Source organism: Mixophyes fleayi, chromosome 8 (assembly GCF_038048845.1).
Source record: "Mixophyes fleayi isolate aMixFle1 chromosome 8, aMixFle1.hap1, whole genome shotgun sequence".
Taxonomy (NCBI): domain Eukaryota; kingdom Metazoa; phylum Chordata; class Amphibia; order Anura; family Limnodynastidae; genus Mixophyes; species Mixophyes fleayi.
In genome coordinates this window covers 132,012,177-132,034,307 of record NC_134409.1, presented here as the reverse complement: position 1 = coordinate 132,034,307, position 22,131 = coordinate 132,012,177, and the positions used below count along the sequence as shown (strand labels likewise).

Here is a 22,131-nt window from a genome sequence, read left to right as displayed (position 1 = left end):
ATGAATATTGATTCGGACAAAAAGCGGCAAATGTAATGGACCGAAGAGAACTTTTTTTACTGTTTCACCCTATACCATACCACTCAATGGTCCCATATTGAAGGGGGGGGGGGCATTCCGATTAGCTGACTTCAAAAGGGGTTGGGCTTGACAGGAAAGTGGGTGGTTTTTCATGAATGAGCCCATTTGTGGGCAGAGCTTTGGCAGGAATGGGCGTGGGTTATTTTGTCCCACTTTTAGCATTCTAAATGCCCTATACAATGAAAGCTTTTTTATGGTGAAGCCGATTGATCAAGTATCGCGACAGTACTTGTACCGACACAATACCTCTTCTGTTATCTCCATCTTAGGACGGCTATGAGAGGAAAAGCATTACAAAAACATCTTATTCTTTGACTAAAGCACTTTTTATTGTGTAGAAGTTTTTAGATTTTTTTTTTGTTAAATAATGTTTTTTTTTTGTTATGTGGGATTTCAGTTCTGCTGTCATGTGACGATAGCTAGCGGACACAGGCATGTGCATTTCTGCTGGGAATAGTCCGATGAGGTGATAGGTTAACCCGTTTTTTTCTGGGCCAGAATCACGCAGCCGCCGTCAGATTCTAACTGATCCGTTTCTACTTCAGATCTCTGATCCGTTGCTATAAGTTACAGCATCTATTTTGCACAGTTACTGATGCTGCAGTTTTCATAAAGGTCAACAATTGCCCGTTTCCCGATTACATAGAAATGACAGTTGCAGATGGTGTCAAAGCCGAATAATTGGATGAAATCATTCTAAATTAATAAATATTGATTGTAACAATTACAATACTAACACTCACTTCTACAGTTGTAAAGAGTTCACATTTAAGAAAGTTCCAACCCACATTATTTTATTATTAAAAATTAGAGATTATTTACACAAGCATAAACCTATATTAAATGTATTTATGGTTCATGTCCTAAGTAATGTATGGTGTTTGGTCTTATATTAATCCACATTTTACCAGCAGGAATCCGGTATCATCAGAGAAGCGATCGTATTTGGCGGTCACTAGCTAATGTTAGCATAAGATTAATTCTCATAAGTACTCTGTTAGTTTAAACTAGATTTGGGGCGGTTCCCTCTGGCAAGACATTTACACAGCTGTTAAAATAAGTTGCCCCCACCTTTGGAGAAGAATCGTTTGAACTGACCTATGACCTGCATTGTACTAGACTAACCTGAATCCTGAACCAATGAAGAACTATGTTAGTGTTATCTTTGTGTACATTGTGACATCATCGCTGTTTTTTTGTCAACTCAAACTGTATAAAAAGCCACTGGACAGTATCACTCACTCTCTTTGACCACAGACTTCAGGATTGAATGACTGTTACTGGATCCAGTGTTCTAGCATAATGTATCAGTTATACTTTCTTGTATTTTGTTATACTTTGATATATTTTGCTATTAAATCTCTTTGTGTGTTGGAACTACATTAATCGCATCGGACAATTTTTATTGGTGACGATAGAAATGGACATAACACTGGAAGTAAAACAGTTCGCAGAACATAAATAATCCACAACAGAATATAAAAGCACAAAACGGTGTAAGAGTGAAAAACAAATTTTATTAAACCTGAAGCATAATTCAAAAATGGTATAATACATCAAATGTCCCAATACAACCCTTCCCAATAAAATGATATAAAACGGTCTTTAAACAGCACCATAATACGTCTACATTTTGTTCAGTGAAGGTCGAGAATGAGGTCCCCGACATCTCTCTTCCTATTGGTTTCAGAAGAACCGTGATATTAATAGAATAACTTTGTGATTTAAAATGGAGTGTTAAAACAATAAAAGTAGCCAGGAGGTGGACCCCTTTGTTGGTAGAAGCAGCAGCTCATCTTTGGCTCATTATAAATTTTGTAGGACGATATAGGATTCGAAAGGCGGTGGGGAAAGACACCTACGTGACATTCTGGAGACTCCACGTGCATGTATTCTAGTAGGATGAGCTTGCAGGGAATATCCTCATATCTTTGTAGAGCAAGCCTGCAAGAATATACATCCATTGTTATTTACAATGGAATTCTAGATTACACGTCAACAATTCAACAGTTATTTCAAGTTTTATAGAGGTACTGCTCACAAGATTTAAAATTAATTATTTATTAATATATCTGTGATCACCATCAATGTTTCTCGTATTGGAGTGCCGTGGGATAGTTATGCAGGAGCATTAGAGCGCCATGCTTTGCCAGTTACAGAAATGTGCAGTTCTGATGCCCTGATATAGGCACTCAGCGGTGAAGTGAAAACTCTGTTTCCAGGTCACACACAGCGGTAGAGGCGTTGCACAGCTGAAGCTCTCCTGTGTGACTGGGAAACAATGGTTCCCCTTCACAGCTGTGTTACTGTGGGAGAAGGAGGTTCCCTTCCTTGATCCCTCTAAATGAGGGGAGTTCTCTGGATGGAGAAATTAAAAGCAGGGATCTCTACAAAAAAATCCTGTTCCGTACAGTGGCACTGGGCAGTAGATGCTCATTGGCAGTGTGGTTTGTCAGCAATTTCACACCAAATCTTTAGATATTTTTTGCTAATGAGGAACAGTGCTACAGACAGACACAAGCAAATTAAATGTTTAGTCTTTGACAATGTTAGTCTCAAGAGTGTGTTAAACACGGCCTACAGCTGATGAGTTAAAAAAGGGCCATGGATGTGTTCAAAAGGGCCAGCATTTGTACGAAAGGCACTGGCTCCATGCCGTTGAAATATAAGCGACAGCATCATGGATGGAGGAGAAGAGCTGGTATTTGGTGATCGCTTTGCTGAAATATATGAGAAATCCCAAGGTTTTATTCCTTGTTTGGGACGAACCAATATTCAACAACCTATAAATTCATTGAGAATCACTGAAATCGTTGAGGCTCTTTCCCAGTTGCACAGCTGAAGACAACATTTTGTGGTCTGAATTTATAGTTGAAGAAAACCTATTGATCCACTAGGAACCAAGGACATTACTGAGACAATAGCCCCAGGAAGTCAATAGGATGTATTCTCCTCAATATCGGCTCACAGATTCGCTGCATGTTGTGTGCCTCAGACGCCATTGGTTCCTAGTGACTTGATAAGCCCCACCCTCTGTTATTGGTCCGCCTCGCTGTGTTGAAGAATGGTACACAATTCATGGTACTCGTATTAGACACATTTTATTGGGCACTTACAAAATCCTTATTTATAGTCTGCTGGCTCCGTGCCGTTGAAATATAAGCGACAGCATCATGGACGGAGGAGAAGAGCTGGTATTTGGTGATCGCTTTGCTGAAGAAGTTCCCAACCTCCAGCTGCTTTAGAACATTCTCTGTTAAAAGCACAATATATTTTTTAAAGCAATTATTTAATTTGATTGGCACATCAGCTACGTCCCTAAAACACCCATACTTTAAATCCAAAATGACAATACCCCTCATTTTCTATCCTAAATCCATTTTAATGTACCAAAAACATATGTGGAAATATGCTAGTAATCTTTATTTATGGAGTACCGTTTTGGGTTTTTTCTTACCGTGACACCCAGACAGATAGACAATTACACCAATTTCTTGAAAGTCACGAAATATCTAAAGAAAAAAAAAAAATAAATAAATAAAAATTTAGAGGCTGGTGTATCCCCATCAATATTATATTTGTGTGTTGCCAATTTTATAGCGCTCTAGAATACATCCGACAATCGCTTTCATTAAAGGAGGACTTCTCTCTCTAAGGAAGCCTCCCATTGGTTACAATGCAGGGATTGCTCCTCCCATTAACTTACAATTGTCGCCAAAACTGTCACAAGCGCTGTTACTATGAAACCTAATTCAATGGCTCTGGCACCTGTCCAATAAGGTATAACGTTCAGTGCGCGCTCCCCATTGACCACCCTTTGAATTTCACCCAGTGCCTCCATGTCTCCAGCGCCTGTAAGGTTAAGAAAATGGCGGCACTGCTGGCAGTTTTAGAAGTGATTCCGACCCCGTAAAGATTCCTACCCTCGGGAACCATTATGTTCTATTTTGAATGATTACTTTACACCACTAAACTTACATTCTATATGGCTGATATTTCATGCACCTTGACCAAGGACATGAAGAGGTCAACCTGTACCCGGGGCGTTGGACTTAGAGGGGTGGACCTTTTCTTGCACAGCGTGTGTCCTGAAGAAGTACAAGATCCAGTGTGGGAACAAGATAGAGCGAGAGCACCAAGGTTGTATTCACAGATATCTCACATGATAACGTGTGTGTGCAAAACAATTGGTTCTCCGGCTAAAATGATGTGTGTTTTACTGAAGATTTCCGAAATCCCACACGACTTACATTTTTCAAAACCTTAATGCTGACGGTATCTACAAAACTGACGGTGCTCAAGTCCAGGACGAGCGAGTGGATGGGACATTCGTTGAATTCTAGACCATTGAGGGTGGTCTCCTCTAATCGGTCATTAGATGCAGCATCGGGTGTACCTGGTTCTGCATTAAATGCGTTAACATTGATAAAACTCAGTTCATGAGTCTGCGGGAAATAATAAAAAAAAAAGTAATTGAAACAATATAAATAAGGAATAAATAGACAAAAACACAATAATATTTAAAGCACACCAGCTGCCTACGCCATAGTTGCCTACTCTACCGGAATGTTCGGGAGACTCACAATTTTTTGGGAGTGCTCCCGGACTCCCGGGAGAGCAGGGCAACCTCCCGCATCCAGCTCTCCCCATTGATGAAGTGAGTGGGGGTGGGGCTAAACTCGGCATCCAGCCACCGCCCCCTGCTGTGATAGGCTGGAATTGGCAAAGATCGTCAGGGGGCAGGGCCTAACACAATTTACATGGCCACACCCCCTCCTGAACAGCTTGCTGCAAAAGTCATCAAGTATGTCTTATGACACTGGAGGCAGCCATTTGGATGGAACCTATCCCCTAGGAACGTGTTTGAGACATGAAGTGCCATTGTGAGGTCACAGAATAGATAGGCTTCATGATCATTAAAATATTGGCTCAGCCCACAAAATGGCTGCCTCCAGTGGAGTCATTTACAAAGTAAAAAAAAATAAAAATAAATTGGGGGCCTGAATCATTAAGTAAAGCATAAAAAGGAATTTCTTTGCACCTGGGCAAACCCATGTTGCATTGTAGGGGGAGGTACATTTTAGAAGGTGGGGACAGATTTATAGTTGGGGTAGGACATGTCCTAGATCAACTTTATATTTCCGAGTATAAATAAAGCTATCACGTATTTTTGTGCTACATGGAAAAACAGTCAGTATTTAACTTATGTGGAAAATAATAAACTAATCTGCACCACTTGCATTGTAACATGGTTTGTCTCAGAGAATATTTACTACTTTTTTTGCACCATTTTAAGAGAAAAAAATAATGATAAATACAGACAGTTCTAGTTTGCAGAGGGATCTGAGAACGGAAGGTGGGAGCACACCTTAATGTACGCTAAATGGACCATCCATCATCATCATCAGCTATTTATATAACACCACTAATTCTGCAGCGCTGTACAGAGAACTCACTCCCATCAGTCCCTGCCCCATTGGAGCTTACAGTCTAAATTCCCTAATATAGACACACACAGACACACACACACACACACACACACACACACACACACAGACTAGGGTAAATTTGATATCAGCCAATTAACCTACTTGTATGTTTTTGGAGTGTGGGAGGAAACCGGAGCACCTGGAGGAAACCCACAGAAACACGGGGAGAACATACAAACTCCACACAGATAAGACCATGGTCGGGAATTGAACTCATGACCCCAGTGCTGTAAGGCAGAAACGCTAGCCACTAAGCCACCATGCTGCAATGCAAAATTAGGGTGTTTTCCTTTATCCACTTCTTAAATGAGGGACAGGAGCACTTTAACGCTTGCCCAATCAAGAATATTGTCACACCAACCAAAACCCAGACTCCTCGCATCGCTCACTCCAATCCCATTGTGTCCGGAGCATCTGCTGTTCTTAAGGGAACTCCGTTCCTGCAGGTAATTTTATTTACTCGCAGCCCTAGGCACCACTTACCTGTTCTGTTGTCATCTCACATTTCTCCTTTTCCTTTAACTCTTTCTTTGCCTGTTTTTCCGCCTTTTCCTGCAGTTGTTTCTGCTTTTTAACAGCTTTCTTCTTAATCGCAATAAGTTTGTCCACCTCGATGCCGCTCTGTAAAAAAAAAACAAAAAAAAAAACTTATTTCATTCTTCAAGACCAACTCTACAAATACAATATACAACAAAAAGTGTAGACAGTGCAACATTATGCTCAACTCAAAGTATCCTTCATTACTATTCTTCTAGATGGAGATTGGGCGCGAGGTGATCATTTGTATTTTGACAAAAAGATCAGATTGTTAAACGTGTGATAAATGTTTGTACATTTGCTGTAGATTTGATTGTCTTACAATTAAAATATTTGGTCCAGAAAAGTTTCTAAGACAAAATAAAAAAGGAAAAAATAAATATAAACGTTATGAGTTTATGTCCAGTATTCTATAAGCAACACAAGTTACAGATAATCTATCCGCAGCTCCCATTGCACTCAGTGATAAGTCGGCCTGGTTTGTAGCACAGCCAAATAGGCCCCCAGGGGGCGGGGCTTCAGAGGTGGCACTGCCATGAACTTGATTTAGGCAATATACAGGAAGGGCGCGCATTGTACAATACGCAGTACAAATATTTTTATGTATTTAATGTAAAAAAAAAATGCAATCACAGGTCACTGCGCACGCCCTAACAAGCGATGAGAATTAATGGGAGTACCCAATCAATGGGTCTATTTAAGGAGCTTAAATAAAAGGTTTTATACTATATGTATTTCCTTTATACTATTTTTGAGCCTACAGCTGTGAATTGCTTTATTCAGTCAGAACATAACGTGCAGCAATAGGAAAAGGTGAAATATACAAAGTTTCAATGACAGAGGCCAAAATATTTCTCATCGTTCAAAGCATCATTCTCCGCAACAAGATCAATAAAGTTGTGTTGTTTTTGAAAAAAAACAACCAAATATTTCAGCATTATCTGAGATAAATGACAATATAAACCTTACCATCTTCTTAACTGCATTGGCATACAAATCAGCATTAGCAAAGTAAAGAGTGCACGAAGACCTGAAGATCTTTATACCAGGGAGCTCCTGAGCCTGCAAGATAGATATGAACACAAACAACACTGTACATTAGGGTCTATATTCATCCTGCCCTAAAATAGTCTACAGCTTATTACAAGTGTCTGCTAATTGATCAGTTTTGGAAGAATGGTTTATCTCTGTGATCTGTTGAACACAAGCTACAAGTTGGTTTAGCTCAGTGAACATTCTAATGTCCTGAATGGCTACAGGTCGGTTTAGCTCTGTGAACATTCTAATGTCCTGAATGGCTACAGATTGGTTTAGCTCAGTGAACATTCTAATGTCCTGAATGGCTACAGGTTGGTTTAGCTCTGTGAACATTCTAATGTCCTGATTGGCTACAGGTCGGTTTAGCTCTGCGAACATTCTAATGTCCTGAATGGCTACAGGTTGGTTTAGCTCTGTGAACATTCTAATGTCCTGATTGGCTACAGGTCGGTTTAGCTCTGTGAACATTCTAATGTCCTGAATGGCTACAGGTCGGTTTAGCTCTGTGAACATTCTAATGTCCTGAATGGCTACAGGTCGGTTTAGCTCTGTGAACATTCTAATGTCCTGAATGGCTACAGGTTGATTTAGGTCTATGAACATTCTAATGTCCTGATTGGCTACAGGTTGGTTTAGCTCAGTGAACATTCTAATGTCCTGATTGGCTACAGGTTGGTTTAGCTCTGTGAACATTCTAATGCCCTGAATGGTTAAAGGTTGGTCTACCTCTGAACATTCTAAAGTTCCGATTGGCTCCTCAGTGATCAAACTTCACACACACACACACACACACACGACCTGGTAGCACAAACTAAAAAAAAAGCTTAAAAAAACCCCCCCAAAACATTACAAATTTACAGATGAACTGCAATACATACTGTAGTCTGCCAATATATTGTTACATTTAATAATTCATCTGTAATAGTGTGCGGAATGTAGCTGAAAATAAATGATATAATTAGACCATTTATTTGCAATAGGAAGAAACTGTCAGAAAAAGAATTGCTAAACCTTCCCAGCAAATAAAATATAGATTTTGATCTATAGGTCCTGGAGAAGACAGATGGCCCTCTTATAATACTCCTGTGGTATATCAATAAATAATTAACTCTTGTCAGATGTGTCTATCCGGGTACTAAACCTTACCTGCTGGTACTGGGACACATCTCTATAAATATCCGTACTGGAAACTTGCCCAAGGATGGAGTAATGAGGTCTGCGGGGAGAACACAGCATCTATAAACCATGTCCATCATCCAAACAGTACAAGGAATTGTTTAGAGCAAAACTGTCTGCCGTACAGGGTTTACAACTGTTCCCAAATTCCAGGGACGGTAGCAGGTTTAAAGACTTTTCCCTGGAAATGTCCGTACTTTTCAGAAAGGACTGTCTGGGCCGTACATTTCCTCTCATGTATATAAAATGCAAGTCTCACTCTATTGTCTAATTAAACATAAAACTAGAGAAACCTGGTGATAACTGCCTTAAATTAAATTTCTTTATTAACAGAATTCAATAACTTTTTTATACACTACATTACGTGTACAAATTTTAACAATGGAGTATAACGATTAAATAACGATATTATCAATCCCTACGGATCCGGCAATTGTTCCATCCTTGCTTGAAATCCTCTTATTTATTTATTTTACATATACTACCCTCCTGTCCTCGATTAATGCTTTTGAGATAATTGAAGGTTTCCATGGTATAAACTCTGTCCCTGGCACTATTTTTGCTGCTTGGGAGAGTAGATCGTTCCATACCTGTAAATATTCCTCTCAATTGGAAAATCAGGTCATATTAGGTTATGCATCCTATTCCACCAAACCACACTTATTCTAGTCATGAAAAAAAAAATCTGTGACTGTCTTGGGAAATTGGGACTGTTGGCAGTTATGTCGTTCTTATCTGCGCCAATGGTCACTTGCGTGAGTAAAGTTGCCAACATTCTATGAGTTGCCAACATTCTAAAATAACTTCCAGGGAGACCTCGCTGATCAGCCAAAGTGTTTGCACAGGTTACACGCAATAGGGTGTCAATCAAGCTTGGGTCCCCTTCATGTTATGATAATAGTCCCCTGTTCTGAATTATAAATACTCCTTTTCAATAAATGTCAACTTATAGAGAATAATAATAGGTGGTGAGAATTGTATCAGTCATGCAGAAAGAGAAAGACTGTATTGTGCAGATGGTTAATACTTAAAAATAGGGACATTTTCAGGGGCCCCTCAGCAAAACCAGGGACTGTTCCTGGGAATTAGGCACCTTTGGCAACTATGGAGGTAGAAGGTGGAGTGTGTGTGGTTAGAGGTGGAGGTACTGTGTCCAGATTTTGGTGTAGGCGTAGAGTGGGTGGGGCATGTCTACAACAAAAAACAGCAGTAATTAGCTTGCATCTGTCCAGGGCAAGTTAGAGAATGACTTAAGTTTTACCCCCAGGAGCAAACGCAGGATTTGGAGAGGGGGCTTTCCACACCACGCCACCAGTGAGCGTGACCTGCATGCATGGGGGCATGGCTATAATATTAGACAGTGCTTGGCTGCTCTCCAACTCTTCCTATCCAATTATACAGTGCCACAGGCTTTGATGGGGGATTTCCAGGTACTAGGAAACCCCCCCCCCCCCTCGGTTTGCCTAAGACCCCTACAAGCAGTATTAATACAGTAACCGTATAGAGTGGATACATTGATCCATCTTTGAGTGTTCTTGGTATAAGATAAAACACATCTTAGGATTACTCACAGCTGGGTCCTGAAGATAACGGTCAAGAGAGAAAACGCCACGGAGACAGCCAGCCCCAGGTCCAGATTTAGAAGTATCGTTGCCACAAAGGTCACCACCCAGACCAGCTGCAAGATTCCATATTGACAGATGTCAATCACGGAGGTGGGGACAGTATTGCAGCATTTATAGTACATTAGAGCTATTTCTACAAGAGCTCTTATACAGGAGGCCGACGGGATTGCAAGATGTTATTTCCGAAAAACACTTGAGTGCTTAAAGCTTTTTAAAAAACAAACAAAAAAATATTCACAGTGCACCTTGAAATGCTTTCCTACGTCAAAGTTTAACTGGAAGGTGTACAACGTGCCCCAGTAAAACGATTGGATGACAAACATTATTGAAGAGTTACAACGTTACTGTTGAGTGTATTTCCTCTTAGCAGCATCTACAGTTATCGGTTACTTTAAAGGGTTTCTTACCAGATCCATTCTGTTTGATCTCCACAGCGCTGGAATGTCTGTAAACTGCATGAAAATACCCTTTAGGTTCACCACAACAACTGATGCCAATATCGCCTGAGAGGAACAAGAAATACAGTTAGCCAGGAAAAAAAATAAAAGTTTACCAGTTCTTGCCGACATATTGTCCAATTTTAATAAATAGAATTTTGAAGACAATGTTTTTATCATTTATTTGCATAGAACAAACATTCCGCAGTACTGTACAAACAGAGGATAGTATCCAGGCATGTCAGTGGAGTGCCACAGAGGAGCTTACTATCTAAACTTTGCTACCACAGGTACCAGGATAATTCACAATCACTGGGGACCCATCACAAAATTTGGGGGGCACGATGGCGATGCTTATCTACTTACTTACACAGGGGTCTGTACATACACAGTGGAGACCCATGGTGGCTCAGTGGTTAGCACTTCTGGCAGAGATCCCGGACTTGAGAATCCCACAGTTCTCCCAGTTGGGGAGATAGCTTAGAACTTAACCCAAATCCCTAACACAGGAGCAAACAGAATCTTAAGACTGGGAGTCGATACGGTCAAGGACACTTTTTTTTTTTTTTTCCATTTATGTTGTACACAAAACGGTCACTGTATATTTTCTACTTACTAAATTTATGGTAAAAAGAAAAATAACGCTTTCACCTCAGGCATGTCATCAGTGCGCACCTTTGTTTTTTTTAATATATTATATATATTTTTTTCCTGCAGCAAAATATGAGTTTATCTAAGACAGGGGCGGATCTAGAAAAATGCTGTACCCGGGGCGAGATATGGGGGGGGGCGATTTAGGCCCCGCCCCTTTCTAACATCTTAGGCTGCTGACGGCTGCACACGATGTGCAGGTCCGTCCAGCCATGACAGGCAGGGACAGTGTGCTGCCCGGCTGCTCTGATTGTGTTTTAAACACAGTCAGAGCAGCCGGGCAGCACACTGTCCCTGCCTGTCACGGCTGGACGGACCTGCACATACTGTGCAGCCGTCGGCAGCAAGTGTCTGCTAGGGGGGGCGATCGCCCCGATCGCCCCCCCCCCCCCCCCCCCCCCTTCCTGGATCCGCCACTGATCTAAGACAGAATAAATAATTGCTAAGTATGGATTTACCACATGCAAGTTGTATCCTCTTTCACAGAGCATCTAATTATATCTATTAGTAACAAGCTACTTCCAGGACCTCACCCTAAAGCCTCTCACACGAGAATGTGTCACTATCTTGTGTTCATGTTGTATTATGTGGATATTCATGCAATAAGTCAGCTTTTCTGTGTCATTTCCATACAGGCGACATTATTCACGCAAATACCATTACATGTGCACACAACATCTATAATAATAAATCATAAATAAAACCCAGGTGTGGCAGCCGTTCCCCTTCCCACAATTAAATTTACCTTACCTGTGCTTACTATTCGTTGTGGCCAGAATCTCCATATATTGACCTCAGCCTGGTCCATTACCCTGGTTGGAATTTAGCCTATTGTCTGGAATCTAACTACACATGTATATCAGTAGTTGATACCTTGTTTGACAAGGACATTGTGACCTTGGACTCCCTATCCATGCTATAAATCTAATTAAGAAACATCTATGAGCATGATCCTAAGATTTGGCAGCACAAAATTAGCAGTAACCCTCCTTGCTCCATGTTTCAGTGGTCTTCTAACTATGAAGGGCACAGTTGATCAGGTTAGACTAGAGGGTTACAAAATTATAGCTACAAAGTAGCGTACAGAGAAACGTGTATCAAGCCAACAGATACATTGTCACACCGAAACAGTTGTTAAATAATAGTGTCAATAACATTATTATATACAACAGATTCTACATGATGAAGATGTTACATTTTAATTATATCCTGGGAAATGATTTATTGGTGTTTTGATTATTTCCCACCTGTTATTTACACAATAATATTATAGCACAATGTTCTTTCAATGGACAACATCCACAATAAGCATCATTGTATAGAACGTCTTGTTCTGGTCACAGGCTAAACCAACCCAACCTGACAAGACACCAATAAAATGAAGTCACGGTGTAGAGGACAATAGTGCTTTTGGTGTAAACTCCCCGTGATGAAACTGAACTCACTTTTGGTAGAGTCTCAAACAGCTCCCCGGCCTTAAGAATGATTACGAGGATAACCAAGGTCGATACCGCTCCAGCTACCTGAATACAAACCGGGGTTAGTTCTGGCTGGTAGACCAGGGAGGGTAATGACATAAAGGATCATTTATGAAACTGCAAAACGGGAACATAGCTTAGAGCAGTGGTGTCCAACCTTTTAGCTTCCCTGGGCCACATTGGAAGACGACGAGTTGGTTTGGGCCGCACATAAAATACACTAACAATAACGATAGCTGATCATCCAAAAAACTATAGAAAACATAGTTAACATATATATATATGAGAAAAAAGTGATATTATATATATATATATATATATATATATATATATATATATATATATATATATATCACTTTTTTTCAAATCCCCCTATACTTACCTTTCAATCGCCCTGTTCAAAAAATTCTCTCTAGTTATTATACTATAATCACTTTTTGTATTGTTTCGATGCAATATCAATAAAGTGCATTTAAGCCAGGCATTGTATATCAGGGTGCCCTGACCAGGCCTGCGGTACCTGACATATACACCACTGTGACCCCAAGTTGTGACCTGTTTTGCTAATTACACCACTATGTTAGTTAAGGGATAACAACATATAATGGGCCAAAGAGAATAATATATAATGCCCCATTAGTAATACAAGTATAAGTATGTAGCAGGGAGATAAGGTCCATGATGCTCCAGGACCAGGTGACTTTTATTCACTGGTCAGCGTCCCTTGAAATAATAATAAAAATCCCCCTTAATTTACCTTTAAATCGGCTTGTTCTCCTGTCCTCTTCTCTTCTTTTCTCCAATTCTGTGCTGCTGATTGTTCTTCTCGCGCGGGTGTCTCCTCTGTGCTGCGCGCCACAATGGATGTTGGGTGTGATGACATCACGCCCGACATTCACTGCGAGCGCCGCACGGAGCAGGAGACAAGGGAGGGAGCCTGAGTACCAGCTGACGTGACCGCGTGACCGCAAGGTAAGTATTTTCTTTTCTTTTTTTTTTGCAGGATTTTTTTTTTCCATTAACAGCGCTGCCCCCTTGCCACAACCAAAACTCCTGCTGGGCCACATTTACAGGCGTGCTGGGCCGCACGCGGCCCATGGGCCGCGGGTTGGACAAGCCTGGCTTAGAGCATCAAGTTGGCAGAATTTGCTGGGCATGCAACAATATGCGCAGTTTAAAAGTTAAGTGGACATTGCCACAATGCTACCTACAAAGTTTGTTAGATGGGCACAGAGCTTTATTTTTGAATCCAAAATTATTATTTTTTTTACATGTTCTTGGAGGTAGAGAAGATCAGAAGGTAAATGTATTAAACTGCGTTTCTTGTCAGATCGCTGATTTTTTGGATGGCCATAACAGCAATTAAATAAAACGTCCATTTTAAATATGGCCACCAAAAATTTCTGAAAATCAGCGATTCGACAAAACCGCAGTTTAATTCATTCACCCCCCAGGATTTGAACTAACCAGACACAGTTTATAGGGGAAGAGCAAATTTATGCATGTGAATACCCATTTCTAAATACCTTAGTATGTAAAAATGTGATACAGACAGTCCCAGAGCCCCCTTACTCTTGATTAAGGCTGGTTACCCACTGCCATTGCGTTAAACACTAGCACTTGCACTCGGGGAGACTTGAGACAGACGTACCTGACTGTTTCCTCCGGTGCTCTCCTGAACCAGACTCCTAGACATGGCTGTCCCAATAGTGAAACACTGGAAAAAGCTTCCTACAAAGTTACTGAGACCCAGAGCTATGAACTCCTGTGAGAAACAAGAAATAATATTTCTTACGTATATAATATTACAACAAAACATACAGGTATATTCTGTGCATCTTTCTGTATCGTCAAATGAATTCTTACATCATCTTAAATTTGATTCGTTGTATCGTCTACTCCTCTCCAAGTTTATCAGGCAAGATCAGGTTTCATAGGAACAAATCTTGCAAATTCAATTTGTGACCGATTTGCATATTCGATTATGACACTTGTAATGCTGCAAAATTATTGGTCAGCCCACTGGTTTAACTATAGTTGCTCCGCCCCCACGGATCTGTGTTCTGCCTTACACAGGAGCTCTCTGTATTCAGTGTAAAAGTTATATATTGAAACAGGTTAAAAAGGAAGTTGGACAAAGACCCCTCTCACCTGGTTGCTGTCCACGTTGTAGCCATGCTTTACGGCAAACATCTTAACCACAGAGATGGTGAAAGCATAGACCACTACGGCCACTGCGAAGGCGTTGCCGACCATGCTGGTAAGAAGGCCGATCTTTGGTACGAGGGGGGGCTTCATCCTACAGTCAGAAACGGATAACTCAGCCTCATCTACTGAACAGAGAGTTACTGACGAACCCTGCATGAGAGGAACATTGAGTGGACCTATCAGCAAACAGCCGAGGTGGGGTGCGTGGTTCCGTTTGGTGCATTGTGCCCCTCGATCTTCACAGGTGTGCCTAATTTTCCACGAAAATGTGTGTGTTTCGTTGGCCAAGATGGTGGCACTTGTGGAGATGTAAAGGTTGGCAAATGCCGATAGCAGTTCGGTGGAGGAGGCCGTTCCTTGCCAAGCACAAGTTAGGCACTAAGTTTTGTCTAGTTTTGCGAACAAGTGCAAAAACAAGATTTTATTTTGATGAGTAATAGTCTCGTTTTATTACTAAGACAGGGTTCATTTTTAGGGGAATTCCTTGTTGTGGGAAGAGAGGGACATTTTCACGCTGCAAAAACTATTGCATTTTCCACCAGCTTGGAGCTGGTGGGGATTGGGTTATCCTATAGTAATATTAGCTCAGCCCACAACATGATAATTTCCACTGTGTGCAAGTAAAGGTCTAAGCATAAGATATAGCATAAATACATTAGGTTAAACATTAACACGCAGAGGACACTAGAACTGCTATTAATGTTCACATGTGTATTACATAATTACAGAATGTTATCGTCTCTGATGATGAATTACTGCAACAGTTAAACACAATATCAGATGTTTCCATCTAGTCTTATAAATGATTCAGTACTTACCCCGTTGGGATGTCTCCTACAATGTCCACACCATACAGTTCATTCAGATTGGCCCCATACGATATCCCAGTAGCAACAATGAGCTAAACAAGGAGCAGATATTATGCCCATCAGATCAATTTACTAGTTACACAAGATACACACAAGGTGGTTTTCTCACGTTGTTCTAATAAGAGAGAAGAGAGAGCGCGCAGAGAGAGAGGGAAAGGGAGAGCGCAGAGAGAGAGGGAAAGGGAGCGCGCAGAAAGAGAGGGAAAGGGAGCGCGCAGAGAGAGAGGGAAAGGGAGAGAGCGAGAGAGAGAGGGAAAGGGAGAGCGCAGAGAGAGAGGGAAAGGGAGAGAGCGAGAGAGAGGGGGAAAGGGAGAGAGCGAGAGAGAGAGGGAAAGGCAAAGAGCGAGAGAGAGAGGGAAAGGGAAAGAGCAAGAGAGAGAGGGAAAGGGAGAGCGCAGAGAGAGAAAGGGAGAGCGCAGAGAGAGGGGGAAAGGGAGAGCGCAGAGAGAGAGGGAAAGGGAGAGAGCGAGAGAGAGGGAAAGGGAGAGAGCGAGAGAGAGAAAGGGAAAGAGCAAGAGAGAGAGGGAAAGAGCGAGGGAAAGGGAGAGCGCAGAGAGAGAGAGAGAGGGAAAGAGAGAGCGCAGAGAGAGAGAGAGGGGGAAAGGGAGAGCGCAGAGAGAGAGGGAAAGGGAGAGCGCAGAGAGAGAGGGAAAGGGAGAGAGCGAGAGAGAGAGGGAAAGGGAGAGAGCGAGAGAGAGAGGGAAAGGGAGAGAGCGAGAGGGAAAGGGAGAGAGCGAGAGCGAGAGGGAAAGGGAGAGAGCGAGAGAGAGAGGGAAAGGGAGAGAGCGAGAGAGAGAGGGAAAAGGAGAGAGCGAGAGAGAGAGGGAAAGGGAAAGAGCGAGAGAGAGAGGGAAAGGGAAAGAGCGAGAGAGGGAAAGGGAGAGCGCAGAGAGAGAGGGAAAGGGAAAGAGCGAGAGAGAGAGGGAAAGGGAAAGAGCGAGAGAGAGGGAAAGAGCGAGAGAGAGAGGGAAAGAGCGAGAGAGAGAGGGAAAGAGCGAGAGAAAGAGGGAAAGGGAAAGAGCGAGAGAGAGAGGGAAAGGGAAAGAGCGAGAGAGAGAGGGAAAGGGAGAGCGCAGAGAGAAAGGGGAAAGGGAGAGCGCAGAGAGAAAGGGGAAAGGGAAAGAGAGAGAGAGGGAAAGGGAAACAGCAAGCGAGAGAGGGAAAGGGAAACAGCAAGCGAGAGAGAGAAAGGGAGAGCGCAGGGAGAGGGAAAGGAAGAGCGCGCAGAGAGAGGGAAAGGGAGAGCGCGCAGAGAGAGGGAAAAGGAGAGCGCGCAGAGAGAGGGAAAGGGAGAGCGCGCAGAGAGAGGGAAAAGGAGAGCGCGCAGAGAGAGGGAAAGGGAGAGCGCGCAGGGAGAGGGAAAGGGAGAGCGCGCAGGGAGAGGGAAAGGGAGAGCGCGCAGGGAGAGGGAAAGGGAGAGCGCGCAGGGAGAGGGAAAGGAAGAGCGCGCAGAGAGAGGGAAAGGGAGAGCGCGCAGAGAGAGGGAAAGGGAGAGCGCGCAGAGAGAGGGAAAGGGAGAGCGCGCAGAGAGATGGAAAGGGAGACCGCGCAGAGAGAGGGAAAGGGAGACCGCGCAGAGAGAGGGAAAAGGTTTTCTCACGTTGTTCTAATAAGAGAGAAGAGAGCGCGCAGAGAGAGAGGGAAAGGGAAAGAGCGAGAGAGGGAAAGGGAAAGAGCAAGAGAGAGAGGGAAAGGGAAAGAGCGAGAGAGAGAGGGAAAGGGAAAGAGCGAGAGAGGGAAAGGGAAAGAGCGAGAGAGAGAGGGAAAGGGAAAGAGCGAGAGAGAGAGGGAAAGGGAAAGAGCAAGAGAGAGAGGGAAAGGGAGAGCGCAGAGCGAGAGAGGGAAAGGGAGAGCGCAGGGAGAGGGAAAAGAAGAGTGTGCAGAGAGAGGGAAAGGGAGAGCGCGCAGAGAGAGGGAAAGGGAGAGCGCGCAGAGAGAGGGAAAAGGAGAGCGCGCAGAGAGAGGGAAAAGGAGAGCGCGCAGAGAGAGGGAAAGGGAGAGCGCGCAGAGAGAGGGAAAGGGAGAGCGCGCAAAGAGAGGGAAAGGGAGAGCGCGCAGGGAGAGGGAAAGGGAGAGCGCGCAGGGAGAGGGAAAGGGAGAGCGCGCAGGGAGAGGGAAAGGGAGAGCGCGCAGGGAGAGGGAAAGGGAGAGCGCGCAGGGAGAGGGAAAGGAAGAGCGCGCAGGGAGAGGGAAAGGGAGAGCGCGCAGAGAGAGGGAAAGGGAGACCGCGCAGAGAGAGGGAAAGGAAGACCGCGCAGAGAGAGGGAAAAGAAGACCACGCAGAGAGAGGGAAAAGGAAAGAGAGCGAGCACACAGGGAGAGAGAGTGAGCGCAGAGAGGGAACCAGAGCAATTTGAGCATGTTGGACCTACAACTTTTATGTAGGACTTTTTCTTTTTTTTTAATCTTCAATGACAGTTGGTAACTACATATTCAGTTACCTGTATGGTGGGGGGGATATGAGGCAGTGCTGGGCTATGTGGCAAGATAGTTCAGGGGTCACAGTTCTTACTTATTTAATTATTAACAAGTCAGAGAATATTTAATCATTCACACCAGTCCCTGCCCCTATGGAGCTTACAGTCTATACTGTAAGCTCCACTGGGTCAGATCAGTTTATAGATAGTGCCCTGGTTGGAATTGTACCCATGAACCCAACTCTTTGAGGCAGCAATGCTAACCACTGTGCTGCATTACAATCTACATATCATATCCCACCGTCTTCTATGAACACTCCCAAGAACCACATCATAACCTGAATGAGGAAACATGGAGAGACGTCAGCTGTCAGCGCTGTCTAGAGTGAGGGCGTGTACTAAAGGGAGCTCCCAATTGGTCTGGCCAAGTCTCCTGTCCAATCAGAAGCGGTTGTCACTCTACACATACAGAATGGGAATCTCTTGCTCAGTTCTCTAGACCAACGCTGACAGCTCTGTCCTTTGTCTAGCAGCAGTGATGTTGTGGTGGTAGGGAGGTCTTCTCTCCCCTTTTTATCTTTAAACGTGCAAATTTATGGCCTCACCGTAATCAGCTCAATCGGGATTGGCATTCGGATCTTTGATTTGTATTTCTCATTCAGAAACTTCACTGTGAACAGGACAGCGATGGCAATGAGCCCGGTGAGGAGAGAAGCGACTTTAGTCTGAGGAATCTTGGAGCAGATATTCACAATGGTCTACAGAAGACAAGAGACACATACTCAGCACACACATATAAAACAATAACTACATTTTATTTTATCACTTGAATGAGGTACCACAGTATATTGTGTATACAAAATCAGTTATATGAGCATTACTTAACATATAAGTAAATTTCTGTTAAAAGAAAAAAAAAAAATACAACTATTTTGTAACACAATGTATTCTGTGACCAAAAATATTTTGTAACTCACAACATTGATTTTGTGCCTCAAAAGCAATTTTGTAGCAGACAATCCATTTTAGAACAACAAAAGAATATTTTGTGCATGTAAAGAAAAGTTTGCGTTACAAAATTAATTTGTCACAGAGATATAGATTGTGCCACAAGAAGCAATTACATGCAGATTTGCACTTAATTATTTAACTAAAATGACAGATTGGCAAATGAAACGGCATACACTGGAGAATGTAGGACCACAATCTTTATTACCTTAATTCAGATCCCATCCATATTTTTTTTTTTACTGATAAACGAAAATAAGTTTAAGGGACATATTGATAAAAATCTGCCTCTCAATCTCTGTCTCCTCTAGGCTAAAGCCTACTGTGCCTAATGCAAAATGTGCCATATATACAATACAAACACTTTTGGTTGCCAAGCAATCCTACTGATTCCTATCTGATAATTCCAGGGGCATTACTTGCATTCTATGTCCACAGACACCAATTACATAAAGACTCCAATAAGACGCAATAGTTAGTTCATTTGTATTTCATCATTAACTGTCATTATTTTTGTTCTGTGGTATAAATCTGTTACTTATTGTGTTGGATATAAGGGTCGCCGATAGACAAAGGTTTCCTATCCTGCAATCTTACGTAGACCAGAGACAGAGGTTTGCTTTGCTGAGAGATCTCCACACCCAGGATACTTTTGATCTGAGACACAGTAACGTGAATGGCTGCCGCAGTGGTGTATCCCCGAATCAGTGGCTCCGAGAGGTAGGTAACTACGAATCCAAACTGCACCAGACCCAACAAGATCTGCAAACAGAGATACAGATTTGTTTCACATCAAAAATAACAGGATACAATTTCCAGGATACCCAAAGAGGATTTGCCAAATACGTTTTTTAAATATATCTAGACCAATCAGATTCTAGCTGTCATTTTGTAGAATGTACTAAATAAATTAGAACTAGAATCTGATTGGTTGCTATAAGCAACATCTCCACTTTTTCAAACCCGCAGTTTAGTAAATATACCCCCTGGAATCCCATCATAAAAAAAATGACAGTCACCCATAACATTTAAATCATTTACTAATAAAATGAACCTTCATAAACAATTCTTTATCCTCTATATCCACACTGTCCGTTGTATTGGAATAACTTGTTACATTAAACTTAATTTTTTTATCAAGTAAATTTCATTTATTGAATTAGTAGTGTGCAGTGTTCGATAACCAATGTCAGCAAAAGCTACGTTTTGTTTCTTTCTGTTTAAATTGAGATATTTGAGACTTGCTCGGTTGTTGAGAAAACTTTATACATTAGGCATATTAGTAGATTGTGCTTAATGTGTCTTGTGTACATCGTTATGTGGAACTCTCTACAACCTCTTTGTTTATTTGGTGGTTTTGATTTTTTTTGTTTTATTTTAGGTGTACAGAAATCTGAGCTGATGTACACTTCATTCAACTTCCTTTAGGCTGTATATGCAAGACTATTGTACATCAGCATCATCATCTATTTATATAGCGCCACTAATTCCGCAGCGCTGTACAGAGAACTCACATCAGTCCCCGCCCTACTGGAGCTTACAGTTTAAATTCCCTAACACACACCAAGAGAGACTAAGATCAATTTAACAGCAGCCAATTAACATACTAGTATGCTTTTAGAGTGTGGGGGGAAACAGGAGCACCTGGAGGAAACCCACACAAACACGGGGAGAAGATACAAACTCCATACAGATAAGGCGGGAATCGAAACTCATGACCCCGGTGCCGTGAGGCAGAAGTGCTAACCACTCAGCCACCACGCTGCCCATGATGTTCAATGCTCATGTATTTTTTTGTGTCATGTGTCATCATCATCTATTTATATAGCGCCACTAATTCCGCAGCGATATACAGAGAGCTCACTCCCGTCAGTCCCTGCCCCATTGGAGCTTACAGTCTAAATTCTCTAACATACACACAGACAGAGAGAGAGAGACTAGGATCAATTTAATAGCAGCCAATTAACCCACCAGTATGTTTTTGGCGTGTGGGAGGAAACCGGAGCACCCAGAGGAAACCCACGCAAACACGGGGAGAACATACAAACTCCTCACAGATAAGGTCATGGTTGGGAATCGAACTCTTGACCCCAGTGCTGGCCACTAAGCCACCATTCTGCCCCATGCACTGGACCAAGCTACATCAGCTATAAAGCGAGGGTGCCTCTTTTCATACACACACAGCTACACCTTTTACCTGAAAGATGCCAACTAGCAGCATTAAGGCCGATGCCACCTCAACTCTGGCAGCGTCCCTGGCAGCTATGTCAGTCACAGATTCGTTTCCTGGTATCAGGAAATCCTCAGAGGGTGCCAGAGATTCCGTCACACTTCCCACCATCACAGCGATAACAGCGAAGGTTCCTGTATTGTAAGAAATTAAGTTGTTTAGCAGAAATCAAGCACGTCTCAGCTTGTAAACCTCACATTATACCTGGTTCTCCATTTACAACGTTACTGGAATAATTTTGTTTAATATTTTCCTAATTTCAATTAGGCAAACTCCAGCAACACCCAAAACATAGGAAAAAGTTTACAAATAAGTGTCAACGTGTAAACGTAATTTAGTATTCGTATTAAAGGGACATTGAATAGAACATGATATCCCAAGCAGGAAATCAACTGTTAACACTCTTAACTAGTATTGTATTTGTGAAAGGTCACTTTGTATATATACTTCCTATGTCGTTAACTACAGATTATTGTTAGCAGCCATTTCAGCCTGTAAAAGATTTCTTGTAGCATTGAATGGGCCATGCAGGAAGTTTGGTCTGCATAGGAAAAAATGCATCCACCATTATTGCAGCTCTGAGTGAAATATTGTCATTCCTAAGATTGGAAGGAAACACCCTTTTAAAACAAAAATGAGTAGGGAAATATTAATTCAGTGTCTACACCAGTGGCGGATCCAGGGGGGGGCGATCGGGGCATTCGCCCCCCCCAGCAGTAAAAAGCTAGATCCCAGCCGCCGATGAAAACGGGAGGGACGGGGCTATGCGCGAGCGGGGGTGGGTGGTGTGGGGCTAAATGTTGGCCAGCCAATCAGAGTGTTCCCAGCCGGCGATCACAACGGGAGGGGGCGGGGCCAATCGTGGTGGAAGGCGGGGTTTAACGCGA

The 22,131-nt window shown here is 42.5% G+C and overlaps 1 protein-coding gene across 2 annotated transcripts in view; it reads right to left on the bottom strand.

The window, feature by feature from the left end:
* Positions 1-1,578: 1,578 nt before the first annotated feature.
* The window catches only part of LOC142099758 (solute carrier family 26 member 6-like), a 23,988-nt gene continuing 3,435 nt past the window's right edge, over positions 1,579-22,131 (bottom strand). For both annotated transcript variants that reach the window (XM_075183601.1, XM_075183602.1), the window contains 16 exons: positions 21,212-21,378; positions 19,612-19,776; positions 18,612-18,764; positions 15,539-15,621; positions 14,664-14,811; positions 14,164-14,277; positions 12,480-12,557; positions 10,354-10,449; positions 9,893-9,999; positions 8,292-8,361; positions 7,077-7,169; positions 6,054-6,191; positions 4,332-4,526; positions 3,539-3,593; positions 3,198-3,334; positions 1,579-2,025 (listed from right to left, as the gene is read on the bottom strand). In XM_075183601.1, coding sequence (XP_075039702.1) covers positions 2,005-2,025; positions 3,198-3,334; positions 3,539-3,593; positions 4,332-4,526; positions 6,054-6,191; positions 7,077-7,169; positions 8,292-8,361; positions 9,893-9,999; positions 10,354-10,449; positions 12,480-12,557; positions 14,164-14,277; positions 14,664-14,811; positions 15,539-15,621; positions 18,612-18,764; positions 19,612-19,776; positions 21,212-21,378 — 1,820 coding nt within the window. In that variant the 3' untranslated portion in view covers positions 1,579-2,004. The remainder of the gene's footprint in view (positions 2,026-3,197; positions 3,335-3,538; positions 3,594-4,331; positions 4,527-6,053; positions 6,192-7,076; positions 7,170-8,291; positions 8,362-9,892; positions 10,000-10,353; positions 10,450-12,479; positions 12,558-14,163; positions 14,278-14,663; positions 14,812-15,538; positions 15,622-18,611; positions 18,765-19,611; positions 19,777-21,211; positions 21,379-22,131) is intronic.